Below are 13,204 nucleotides of genomic sequence, written 5' to 3'. Positions count from 1 at the left end.
AATGCGGTAAAACCGAGAGCTGGAGATGCCGGGGATTGAACCCGGGGCCTCATACATGCAAAGCATGCGCTCTACCACTGAGCTACATCCCCACCTTCGGAATAAGAGTTGACGGTGTCCCTGTTTTTTTTTTAGTTGTGTGCCTTCGGGCTAGTAGGGAATAAAGAATATAAAAATATTTGTTCTTTTGCTGGCAGTAAGGCGCTTGCTTCTAACCGAGAAATAGCAGGTTTTTAAATAGAATAGAAAATAAAATGTTGCACCTCCCCGTCGGGGAATCGAACCCCGGTCTCCCGCGTGACAGGCGGGGATACTCACCACTATACTAACGAGGAGCGGGCTGGAGGCTGCAACCTGCCGCAAGCTCTTTAAACACAGACCCAGCGATGACGTAAGTCACTTCTCCGGCCGCGATGGGACCACTAACATTCGGGTGTGTGACACAGACCTGGGCGGCCTGTCCTGTTTGTTTAGTCGTAAAAGTAGCGCGACCGAAGGAGAAATGTGTGAAGGAAAAGGCGAGGTCTATGCTTTGTTGGTTTCTGTGTGAACAAACGAAAAATCTCCAATATTTTTCTGGGCGGTTTTTCACCTTTCGAAAGGAAAGCGAAATGCTTGATTTTAACGTGCGGTTAGTTGTTTTTACCCGTGACTTGACGAGATTCGGTATGGTATATCCCCTATAGCTGAGTTTTTAACTGCATCTTTGATATCCGCTTCGAAAGACGAGATAGCAGCTGTGGGGATGTAGCTCAGTGGTAGAGCGCATGCTTTGCATGTATGAGGCCCCGGGTTCAATCCCCGGCATCTCCAAGCAATTCTTTTTCTTAACAATTTATAACATCGAAAATCATACTGCCGTTATCATCATCTCAAATCTGTCTGCAAAAACGTGTCTTTAATCTCTTATTAAAGCCAAAGACAGGGAGCATTAGTTTTATATTCAGCTTTTTGTTTTTAGAATCCGTCCTAAAAATCCAATTTCTACAAATTTCAGAAGACGAAAAGAAATAGCATGTTGCATATTTTGTATTATAACTACTGATTACACTTTCCACATCAACACTAATAAACTTTACTTCATTCGGCACCTTTTAAGACCGGATTCGTTTCAAAGCGGGCTACGATTGAATAAAGGGCATTATTTTAAGCACAATGTTTTTAAATGTTGTGAAAATAAAAAAATCAATTATTCCACCAGATGTGATTTGCATATTCAAATATACACGTTTTAGACTTTTACGAAAGTTTTTATCTGTAGTTTAGCTGCAAAGCAGCGAGGAGTTAAATTGCTTATATTATCTGCATAGCCCCAGCCTGACATGCGCGATGGCGATTCTCGGGGGCGTCTCCCACATGACCGCCTGCCGGCGCCGCTCTGGACCAATCAGAGGCCTGTTGCTACGCTCTGCCTGTCACCTGTTTATCTGCCACCGGGGGCCTCATCCACAGCAGGTCTGTCCTGTTGAACTTCACTCAAGAGGGGTGGTCCAGTAAGAGCCTGTGTAAAATTCACCATTTGCCAAAAGGGTGGGTTTAGTGTATATTTCTGCTTCAGTGGGGAGTTCTGAGTCACCTGGGTGTGGATATTTGTTTTTTTTTCTGATCTGTGATGTCATGTAACCATATTGATGACAGTCCTGCCCTCGAAATGACTCAGCGTTTCCTGAAAACTGTAGCATTACATACTAAATAAACTTTTTTTTTTCTGGGTCGCAACTCTCTTGTTCCGAAATATCTTTAAAATATAAATGTAAAAATTCCCATCAGTACGTTGCTGAAACCTAGATGCCTGTGAGTTTTAAAACGTGGGCTCAGTAACGATTTGCTAGTTGTGAAGAAGCTTGTCTAAATGAGACATACATTCACATTACATATACCCCATTCGCTCTCTAAATAAAAAAATGTTTTTTTCCCCCAAAAGTGTTCAGTTGACAGGATTATCCGAGCAAACTAGTTTCCGCGTTTACGGAAGTATTGAAGGATTTTAAGAGAAAATTCGCGAGAAACGGATTCGTTTCCATTTTTATGGACATTAAAACCAGTCCTTTTAAATAAAAATTATTCACCCTATGTATATTTTTATTACGGGATTAAAATATGTTTTAAAACTGTATTATTCATGCAGTCCAGGCTTTATTTGTTGTACCATGTGTGTCTTAATTCGATAATTATATAAATATAATTAAATTATATAAATAGCTCGTCTTATTATTGTTATCAAGTCGGGGCAGAGTCTGAGCACGGTTGCTAGGCAACCCTAAATGGGTCAGCAGAGAATTAACAGGCCGGCTGTTTCCAGTACAGTATTTCCTTGTTCCTTCTGCTTAAAAATAAAGGCGAACAGATTTTAAATGCCTTAAGTAAACTATTTACTGTCTTATTAATATATATTTTTATCCTGTTTACTAATTAATAAGGTTCTTACCGCCTCTGTATTTCTGTAATTTTACTACAGCTACCAAGAATAATTTTGCTAAGACAAATGTGTCTCTGTGGCCGAATAAAACAGGGAATGAAACGCTTTAAAATTAAACGAGCAAGTTGTCAATATCTTGTGTGTATCCCTTCGTTAGGCGATTTCTGTATGTCACTAAAAATACGTTTTAATGTGACTGACCAGTGACCTCAGGAAAAGCATTGTTACATTTGTCTAAATTGTGAGGCACTGCGTGATGACTTGCAAGTCCCCCCTCTTTTCAGAGTTTTAAGAGTCAAAACTGTCCTCGTTCACATGTGAGGGGTGATCCAAACATTTCTGTCAGGACACCTGCACTTAACAACACCTGGTAGGTTCTGTCTGTGCTCTAATGGTATATTTTATCAAGTGCCCCCCTTTTTCTGTTCTCAATGGACTTCTCTGGTATCATATTATTATTATTATTATTATTATTATTATTATTATTATTATTATTAGAACACGAAGCCAAAACTGTGTTTATAGAGTGTGTTCACTAGTTAACGTGTTTCTCGCCATTTCTTTATGTTGTTTGATTCTTTTGTTTGCACAGCAAACTAAAGCCGATACACCCCACCCATTCCTTGTTATTTTTCTAGAAAAATAAAACATTTTCGGGGCGGATCTATTCTGGAAGGTGTTCGGGGGAGCCGAATCACTACTGCCTGTTGTTATGTCTTTGTCCACCTACAGCAAAACACTCGCAAATTCCACCCCCAACTAGGTTCAACGATAGCACAGTATTCATATAAAACTAAATTCCTATTTTATATAATTTTCTTCTGGCCTGGGTCTTTCTCTGGCGTTCACGCACGGTCATTGTTAAGGAAGTGCGTAGTGTCTAGTCCCTGGCTGGGGTAGCGGCGGAAGGATATGCCAGCTGGGGTATAAATAACCGAGCCCTTTGTTCACACCAGACATTTTGTGTGTTTACACGGAAGAGCGAGGAGTAAAATTCCAGTGCAAGGCAAAGCCAACAACTATATGTAAGTGTTGTTTACGTGGGTGTTATATTTTGAGGTTTCCGTATTTTTCCTCGCGTAAACGATAGCCTTTATTACAGATCTCCGGCCAGAGACTGTTAAAACTGTCGTCCGAATTAGTTTTTTTCTGTTACTGGTCTCTGTGTTGGATCTATTTGATTCTGAACATTTTAACTGGGGAGGCTATCAAAAGGGGGGAGAAAAGGCTGCGGACGGAAGAGCTCAGGTTTATATCGGTAGGTTGTCGTTATGTTAATTCGCGATGACGGGGAAATAAGGGAGTCGAGTGGCTTAGAGGAAAGGCGTCTGTTGCCGGCCGGTTTTGTAAGCGATTTCGCCGGGCTCAGTCGTTGCCGTTTCCAAAATGGAGGCTGCGCGAGAGGCTCGCTGTAATGGCAGCTGGTGACGGGTGAGTCAGGCTTCCTGTCCGCGGGGACAGGAGCGGGGCGATGACGTCTCACCACAGTTGCCTGGCAACGACCTTGAGATCGACCGTACACCGAGGTGATGAGAGGATCATGAGCAATAATCGTAATTTATCGGGGGTGTTGGATTGGACTTTTTTTTTTTGGTTGGGGGGGGGAGAGCGTCATTAGACTTTCTATGATAAGTGACTCTTTAGAATAAGAATGTAGTAGGTGCAGTACTTAAATTCAAAAGTGCTTCACGATAGTTAATAAATCTCTCAAGCGCTGCAGATATTGGGGTTCTCTGTGGTTATTAACGTAGGTTGAGTAGTATTTATTGTGGGGGGGGGAAATAATGCCCCTACTAGTGAATAGTAAACACGATTATGGTGCTTAAGTATCAATTCAATTCAACTTTGTCATTATACTTACACGGTGCATAGTATAATGAAAAGTTTCTCACTAGTCACTCAGGTGCAGTATATAAATAGGACAGAAGATAAGACGATAGACAGTGAAACAATAGCAATAACAGTAACGTGTAATAACATAAATAACGTAATCAAAGCTGTGCAAACTTCCACAGAGAAAATATAACATGGCAAAACAGTGCAAGGTAATTCTTGAAATTGCAAAATAGTATGGTTAATAAATATTAAATACTACAACCAGTACAGTTTTACTGGGCTATCGAGGGGACAGTACAATTTTGGCTTATGTGTGTGTGTGTGTAGTGGTGTAGGAGTACAGTCATTGTGGGTACAGGAAGACCCACAATGTGGTATGCACTTTCAGTCTGAGTGACTGTGTGCTTGATGTTTTAACTTTAGACTTCTATTTTCTCATAGTGCAACCATGCAGATCTTCGTGAAGACCCTGACTGGCAAGACCATCACCCTGGAGGTTGAGCCCAGTGACACCATTGAGAACGTGAAGGCAAAGATCCAGGATAAGGAAGGCATCCCTCCCGACCAGCAGAGGCTGATCTTTGCCGGGAAGCAGCTGGAAGACGGGCGCACCCTGTCCGACTACAACATCCAGAAGGAGTCCACTCTGCACTTGGTCCTGCGTCTGCGTGGCGGGATGCAGATCTTCGTGAAGACCCTGACTGGCAAGACCATCACCCTGGAGGTTGAGCCCAGTGACACCATTGAGAACGTGAAGGCAAAGATCCAGGATAAGGAAGGCATCCCTCCTGACCAGCAGAGGCTGATCTTTGCCGGGAAGCAGCTGGAAGACGGGCGCACCCTGTCCGACTACAACATCCAGAAGGAGTCCACTCTGCACTTGGTCCTGCGTCTGCGTGGCGGGATGCAGATCTTCGTGAAGACCCTGACTGGCAAGACCATCACCCTGGAGGTTGAGCCCAGTGACACCATTGAGAACGTGAAGGCAAAGATCCAGGATAAGGAAGGCATCCCTCCCGACCAGCAGAGGCTGATCTTTGCCGGGAAGCAGCTGGAAGACGGGCGCACCCTGTCCGACTACAACATCCAGAAGGAGTCCACTCTGCACTTGGTCCTGCGTCTGCGTGGCGGGATGCAGATCTTCGTGAAGACCCTGACTGGCAAGACCATCACCCTGGAGGTTGAGCCCAGTGACACCATTGAGAACGTGAAGGCAAAGATCCAGGATAAGGAAGGCATCCCTCCCGACCAGCAGAGGCTGATCTTTGCGGGGAAGCAGCTGGAAGACGGGCGCACCCTGTCCGACTACAACATCCAGAAGGAGTCCACTCTGCACTTGGTCCTGCGTCTGCGTGGTGGGATGCAGATCTTCGTGAAGACCCTGACTGGCAAGACCATCACCCTGGAGGTTGAGCCCAGTGACACCATTGAGAACGTGAAGGCAAAGATCCAGGATAAGGAAGGCATCCCTCCCGACCAGCAGAGGCTGATCTTTGCCGGGAAGCAGCTGGAAGACGGGCGCACCCTGTCCGACTACAATATCCAGAAGGAGTCCACTCTGCACTTGGTCCTGCGTCTGCGTGGCGGGATGCAGATCTTCGTGAAGACCCTGACTGGCAAGACCATCACCCTGGAGGTTGAGCCCAGTGACACCATTGAGAACGTGAAGGCAAAGATCCAGGATAAGGAAGGCATCCCTCCCGACCAGCAGAGGCTGATCTTTGCCGGGAAGCAGCTGGAAGACGGGCGCACCCTGTCCGACTACAACATCCAGAAGGAGTCCACTCTGCACTTGGTCCTGCGTCTGCGTGGTGGGATGCAGATCTTCGTGAAGACCCTGACTGGCAAGACCATCACCCTGGAGGTTGAGCCCAGTGACACCATTGAGAACGTGAAGGCAAAGATCCAGGATAAGGAAGGCATCCCACCTGACCAGCAGAGGCTGATCTTTGCCGGGAAGCAGCTGGAAGACGGGCGCACCCTGTCCGACTACAACATCCAGAAGGAGTCCACTCTGCACTTGGTCCTGCGTCTGCGTGGTGGCAACTAGTTGAAGTTCACCTTTGCACTTTATTCTAACTGACGCTTTATTCCCCCCCTCACTTCCAGTTCCTTGTAACCTTGTTCCAATAAAGTTCAAGCATTCCACATCTGGTCTCCTTTGTTCTGTATACAGTATGGTTGCCCATTCTAGTCTGTGTAATTTGCTTTAACTAGGAGGATATTAACAGGTTTAAGTTGCCAATCCTCTCTTTGAAATAAGGTTACTTTATTATGTGGGGGTTAACAGTCTTAGAGGTAACCTGCTTTGGTGGTTTTTACAGGTGTGCATTCCAGCTCTTTGAACTGTAGTTGGACATGCTGCTATGTTGGACCATGTCCTGAGATAGGTGTCCACTGTATTACTAAGTGGGTTGTTTCATGGTTCTGCTTTAATATCACCAGTTATTTTTCTTGGTGGGGAGAAATTAAAATGGTATTTCTTTGGTGGGGGGCAGGCAGTGTTAAGGTGCTTGCAGCTATCTGTGAGTATATAGCAGGAGGGCAGCATGTGGTCATTCTTCTCCAGGTAGGTAAGTTATCCTGAGCACTGGAGCTGGAGTAACGGGACGAGTTTGCTGAAGCAGTACTGTCGGCGGTGTAGTCGCAGCCGCCTAGTTACGACCGAGGGGGGTGCTCTCGAAGGAGTAATGCGAGACGTCGGCTGTGGGACCTCCTTTCCTTGTAACCGCTAGTTTCTCTTCGGGGTGAGAGCCGCCGCGGCACAGGTGCGCGTTGAGTCCAGCCTGGCGCTTACCTAATCCCCGGAAGCCCTCCGGTTTTCCGCCGGCGTGGAGATCCTGCCTGCAGCAGGGAGCAGTTCTGCTTACTGGGCGTTTGGCAGCGTTCTCGAAGAAAAAAGTACTCTCCCTCAACCTCGGCAAAACGAGAGCTGCTCATCGGTTTTTAGAAAGCGGGGTGGTTGTAGAGATGGGTAGCAGCTTCGACGTCCCGGCTCCCTTCATGACTGGAAGGCGATACAGGGGGCGATCAGGTCCGCCCAGTCCATCATTGGGGTACAGCTCCTCTCTATGGTGGACATGTTTACAACTCGCTGGCTCAAGAAGGCTGGAAGTAGCACTGATAATAATACACTTTATTTATAGAGCACCTTTCATACAAATGGCAGCTCAAAGTGCTTCACAAACCAAGCGTCAAAATAAAATCTTAAAATTAAGAGAGACTATCAGTTGTAAGGGAACACACAGTAATACAGTAAAGCAACATACATGTCAATTTATGCTTGAAAAAGAAAGAAATACAAATTAGAAAAGTCGTAATAAAGGACAGCTGATTTCTCACAATCATCCCAGTCAGGGGAGGAGCCCGCAGCTGAGCTCATCCTGGTTCCTCGCTTTTCTCCCCCCGGGAAGCGTTACAGGAGCATAAAGGCAGGAACGTCTGGACTCAGAGACAGTTTCATCCCGCCAGCTGTCAGATTACTGGACTCTACCCCTGCCACTGACTCACACTGATGTGGTTTTTCTCTTCTCGCACTGATTGCCTGACTTGGTGTTTTTTAAACTTGTATGTTATTTAACTTCTTGTTCTTGTTGCTGCCGCCGGTGTTCTGTGTTTACGTCTTGGTGTTTCCCGAGTGTCTTTGTAGCGGAGCACACCTGCAAATAAGCGTTTCCTTGCACTTGTACACAGGACAGATAAACTGAGCTGCACTGAGCAGAGCCCGAGGCGGATTCTCGGTAAAAGGCGAGCGGTATATCTGCATATCTGTAGATCTGAGGAAACGGATAGTTAAAGGGACAGTCTTCTCGTGTTCAGCGTCTCCGGGTGAGGCTGCACACTGTGGTGGTGGAGGGGATCCCCATTACCTGTAAAGCGCTTTGAGTGGAGTGTCCAGAAAAGTGTAAGCCATTATTATTATATTGCCAGCCTTCGCGGTTTGTGCAACACGAGCGGTTTCGTCACAGGAGGTCAAGGCCCCGACCACTGCTCTGAAGTGTGTTAGTTTCGCCACTCGATGGCGCTGGTGAGACAAAAATAGACCTGAACTCCCGTTGACGCTGTAGTATTATAGTTTACACAACGTTTTTCATCTCAAAGAATCCCTGAGCAATTTGGTAAATCGGGGGACCTATTTCACTCCACACCAAACTGCCGTGAGGAGGAGAGAGGAGAGCCGGAGTGGAAATTCCCCAGGACACGAGGGAAAACACTCCTGCTCTCCGCCATTGGAGCTTCAATGCCCAGGTATTGGGACCTCGCCTTTAAAGGGTTCTTGCAGGAGATCACTGTCAGAGGCCCTGTAAGACGCCAGAGCTCTCCCGCAGCGCCCCTCTCAGTGAACCGCAGGATTTGCGGGGATAAGTGAGCGCCGGGCTGGGTTCAACACGCACCTGAGCCGAGGGCGGCGCTCACGCCTAAACGGTTATAACTCAAGGAGATCCCACAGCCGACACTTCGCCATTTCTCCCTTTCCCAGCGTGAAAGTGACCTTTGTGCCAGCAGCCATATCACTCTGCAACTTACAACCTGCAGCCCACTGAAGCTCAGCAGTGTGAGCCTGGTCAGTACCTGGATGGGAGACCTCCTGGGAAAAACTAAGGTTGCTGCTGGAAGAGGTGTTAGTGGTGCCAGCAGGGGGCGCTCACCCTGCGGTCTGTGTGGGTCCTAATTCCCCAGTATAGCGACGGGGACACTATACTGTAAAACAAGCGCCGTCTTTCGGATGAGACGTAAAACCGAGGTCCCGACTCTCCTAGGGTCCCAGGGTGCCTCTTGAAAAGAGTAGGGGTGTAACCACGGCATCCTGGCCAAATTTCCCCTTGGCCCTTACCAATCATGGCCTCCTAATAATCCCCATGTCTGAACTGGCTTCATTACTTTGTTCCCCCCCACTCCGACGGCAGGGGGAGCGACGCGCCAGTTGGAGTATTTCTCGGCCGCAATTAATGGCAACGTCAGCTCAAAGATTTGGTTCAAACCACCAAATGGAGACGGGCGTGCGGACAAGCGGACAAGCGGGATTAACGCTGGGAAAGGGAGCGTGAAGGTGACCTTTGCAGCTGACACAGCGCCCCCCGATTCTAGCAGCGGCATCGTCGCCGCAGGCTGTGGCTGCCCGCTGCGAGCAGGACTGCTGCCCCCTTCCGGCAAGCGCCTGCATTACTCCGGCAGACGCCTGTCACGGCGCTTTGGGTCGCGGTCATTCCCCTGAGAATGCACTTGCGGTGACAATATATTGGAATTCCTCATTTGGAAAACGCATTGATTGGAAAATAATTTGGATGATGCCCAATAAATATTGTATAACCAATAAGGTTAAGGCGGTTTCATACAAAATAATTCATTGAATTTACCCAGTTAAGACTCCTGTTATCCAGCGATTTAAAATTGATATAGATTATAAATGTGTTTTTTGTGACAATAGCCCTGAAACTATTCATTTCATTTGCTTTGGTTATGTCCCCAGGATAAACATTTTCTGGACTAAGTTGCAGACATATTAAAAAAAGAAACCAATATCGATATTTGTTTTGATGAAAAAAATATGTTGTGTGAAGTTTCAGCCCCATCGAAAACAATATTAAAATATCGTTTGTAATCAATGTAATTATTATAATTCAGATGGGGAGCTGCGTCAGCATGCGTTGGCTGCAAAGGAACAAGTAATGAGTTTATTCCATGCTGGAAAAAAGGAAGAGAACACAACGTTTTGGCCGTGGAGCCTTCATGACACACCTGAAGAAACGTTGTGTTCTCTTTCTTCTTTTTTCCAGCATGGAATAAACCTATTACTTGTTCCTAATTATTATAATGGCACGTTATCATATACATAAAATGAAGTGGTCTGGGAATTTTAAACTGGATCTAAGGGGGTATTTGCAGACTATTTCGAAGTGCAAACCTTTGAAAGCGGTGCGGACATTATTTTGATTTAATTTGTTTAATCTTTTTTTCATAACTTGAATTGATGTTGTAATATGTACCCCTGACCGTGTTCAAAATATGTACCGTGTTCAAAATATGCTCATAGTCACTGTATTTAAAAAGTTGCTCAGAGAGCGTCATAACTCCGAGAGAAAAAAACCCCGAAAGTAAACGATATTCAAAACTAAAACTAATATACACTACAGGTAGTAAACAAACAAAAAGACACAAATCACAAGGTTACAAAGGAACCGGAGCTGCTGCTACAGGCTGTCGCACGCACGGGGCTGTTACAATTACTCACAATTAGTTGAAAGGGTTACATTTCTGCTTTGATAATTAGTTTCTAACCATTTGCTCTCGGATATATTATCACTCATGATCATCCATTAAGCGTCTTTCCTGGAAGACGGATATTTACATTCGTGCTAGTTTCCCCTGTTCCAGTACAAAAGGATTGTAAAACTGGCCGTCTGCGATGGCTCTTGTGAAGTGTTCTTGGGACTCAGGACTGCCGTCTAAAAGCTGATGAGTGTGAATCAAATCGATTAATAGGCAGCCAGCGCTGAGCAATGGCGTCTCACACCACGCGTAATTCTTTTTCCACGCCCGACGACGGCGCACCCCGCGTGCTCCGACAGGCGCTTGTGGGAAAGGAGGTCGCTCGACATGTGAGCGTCAGTGTCGGGTCAGAACCGGTTATCCACGCATTGCTGCCCTTTTCATAGTTCAAGCCCAACGAAATCCATGATTTTCCACGCCAGACATCTGACACGCAAACGTACAGTATGGAAGCCCGTTTCCGCCAGGGAGTAAAAAAAAAAACGCGCTATAGCATCTCAGAATTGCGACTTAGTAACTCAGAATTCCGACTTTATATCTCACAAATGCAACTTCGAAATAGCCCACATTTCATTGCCTGTCCTTTTGTTATTGTAACGGATTCGGGTTCAAGGGCTGGTGCCCTCGCCGCTCCTCCCTAGTTCGTGCCTCAGTGTATTGGCTCAAACCCAGGTTCTGCCAGCTGAGCTAAAGAAGACCTTTTTTAAGTAAAAAAGGACATACAATGGAAATATGTAAAAAAGTATGTTTCAGCTTTTATCATTGTGAATTCATCTGGATGTGAAGTGTCTATTTCTGTATCTTATTTCATATTCTGTCTCCGTTTTTGTATTTCTGGTGTTTAAATAAAAACTTATTTAAAAAGCCCACCGTGCACTATTCCATCCGGGTACTGTGGAAGCCTCGCTGGCGGAAATGGGATTCTATAAAAAATTAGTGTAACCAGTGTACACGGTTCATGAGACCCAGCTGAAGAGGTGTTCAGCGTTCGGACACAGTCCAGGTCCGGCTCTCATGCTACGGCACCTATCAGCGACCATTCGCTGCCTCGGGTACCGTCCGGTTCCGGCCCGCTCAACTCCAATCACTCTCGCTGGCCGCTGGCAGGCTGATCCAATCTCTGACCTCGGTTTGTTTTTTTGGGTGGGGGGGGCTCGGTTTTTACGCAATCGAGTAGCGGATAATACAAGGCGCAAACCCAGAGGATGTAATTAATATAAAATTAAATGTATGGCAAGACAGAAAAATCAAAGAACAGTTCTAAACATCTTTCTTTAAAAAAAAATCCAGTTCACTAGGAGTCATTAGATTAGAGTGCGTGAGGGCGGTGAATCGAGATTAAGTCTGGGGAGAGGTTTGAGTTTCTCTGAGGAACAACATCCTGTCTGAAATGTTTTATTTTCTGCAATGGCATGTAAGGTCCCTGAACTGGGACAGAGCCAGACACGTTGAGTGGAAGATGCCCTCCCTTTAATCTCCGCTGAATTCTGTACCCGTTTCATAACCCTCTGTGCCTCTCAGTGATGGAAGAGGATTCTGTGCGTTTGTGTCACGGACGTCGGGAGGGACGAACCGTGGAGACGCAGGAGAGTGGACAAAGACCCACATGCGTAGTGGAGGAACGGGGGGTTAGCCCGGGCTCAGGGGTCAGGGGTCGTATAGAAACCAATGCCCTCAGGCAGCGGACGGCCTCGGGAGGGAAATAATGTACAGGCCGCAACCCTTAGGGGGGGACGTCTGTCCCAGATATTGCTACGGAGCTGCTGAACATTTTCCTGGCCTCTGTTCTGAGAGGCTTTGAGACAGCACCTGAAGCGCGGACCTGGACTTATTTTGCCGGGCCCTGGGTAGGTAGGGGGGTGTTCAGAGTGTGGGGTGTCAGACCCCAGCTGGATGTCCCACTCTCTGACACGTGCCCTGCAATTTATGGGACAGTTAAAAGCTTTCTAAGATCTCACCCAATCGGCCGTATTCCCCTCCGAGATGTCAGCGTCCCAGAACTGGAAGAGCTCGTTGCACCTCAGAACAATAGGCAGATTAGGCATTTTGACATCAGCCCAAACAAGGGAGGTGTGGAAACACACATCCTCTCAGTTTCTGTGCAACGTTCTTGTACCCCAGGGGCCTCACCTCCAGCCCTCGCTGTGTGAGGGTGGGCTGCGGTGAGGAGGAGACTGCGACCCATCTCCTGTTGCCCTGCTTTTTTGCTAAGGCTTTCTGGGCCCAGTTTGAAGACTGGTTGCAAGCCCTCTCACCCCACTTTTCCCTGACCGCTGCTTTCGTTATATACAGCATCTCTCCTGTCAAACTCTCTTCTGAAGTGTTTGACAGGATCTGGGCCATGGTGAACAGTGGGAAAGACGCCCTGTGGAGAGTGAGGGACATGGGGCTGTTCAAAGGCATCGAGGTCCCAGTCAAGGCAGCGGGTAGCCTGGCCCTGTCCATCACCTGAGAGAGCTATCACCTCAGAGATCTGTGGAGAGAAGGGAGGGAGGAGGCAGAAAACCTGTGGGAAATAGAGGGCATAGGACAGTATCTCAAGAAGCTGGGAAAAACATGATCATGATAACCACATGCAGTACAGACATCTGACTGGTTCACTCCTTGAGCTCAGTGATCTCTGTCCTGTTTCAGCAGCTCAGGGAGTTCAGGCTGTGTGACCCAGCAGGGACAGACAGC

The 13,204-nt window shown here is 46.8% G+C and overlaps 1 protein-coding gene and 3 non-coding genes across 4 annotated transcripts; 2 read left to right on the top strand and 2 right to left on the bottom strand.

The window, feature by feature from the left end:
• Positions 1 to 20: 20 nt before the first annotated feature.
• trnaa-ugc (transfer RNA alanine (anticodon UGC)) lies at positions 21 to 92 on the bottom strand. The gene has a single exon. It is a non-coding gene; the product is annotated as a tRNA-Ala (tRNA).
• Positions 93 to 263: 171 nt separating this feature from the next.
• On the bottom strand, positions 264 to 335 carry trnad-guc (transfer RNA aspartic acid (anticodon GUC)). Its single transcript has one exon. It is a non-coding gene; the product is annotated as a tRNA-Asp (tRNA).
• A 406-nt stretch (positions 336 to 741) lies between these two features.
• On the top strand, positions 742 to 813 carry trnaa-ugc (transfer RNA alanine (anticodon UGC)). Its single transcript has one exon. It is a non-coding gene; the product is annotated as a tRNA-Ala (tRNA).
• A 2,473-nt stretch (positions 814 to 3,286) lies between these two features.
• ubc (ubiquitin C) lies at positions 3,287 to 6,403 on the top strand. Its single transcript, XM_088617749.1, has 2 exons — positions 3,287 to 3,444; positions 4,697 to 6,403. The coding sequence occupies exon 2, from the start codon at positions 4,704 to 4,706 to the stop codon at positions 6,303 to 6,305; it is 1,602 nt and encodes a 533-aa protein (XP_088473875.1). The 5' UTR covers positions 3,287 to 3,444; positions 4,697 to 4,703; the 3' UTR covers positions 6,306 to 6,403.
• Positions 6,404 to 13,204: the final 6,801 nt, after the last annotated feature.

Source organism: Lepisosteus platostomus, chromosome 24 (assembly GCF_059453375.1).
Source record: "Lepisosteus platostomus isolate fLepPlt1 chromosome 24, fLepPlt1.hap1, whole genome shotgun sequence".
Taxonomy (NCBI): domain Eukaryota; kingdom Metazoa; phylum Chordata; class Actinopteri; order Semionotiformes; family Lepisosteidae; genus Lepisosteus; species Lepisosteus platostomus.
This window is presented reverse-complemented; position numbering and strand designations above follow the sequence as displayed.

Coding starts and splice junctions, on each gene's coding strand:
- ubc (XM_088617749.1), top strand. CDS start 4,704: ATGCAGATCTTCGTGAAGACCCTGACTGGCAAGACCATCACCCTGGAG.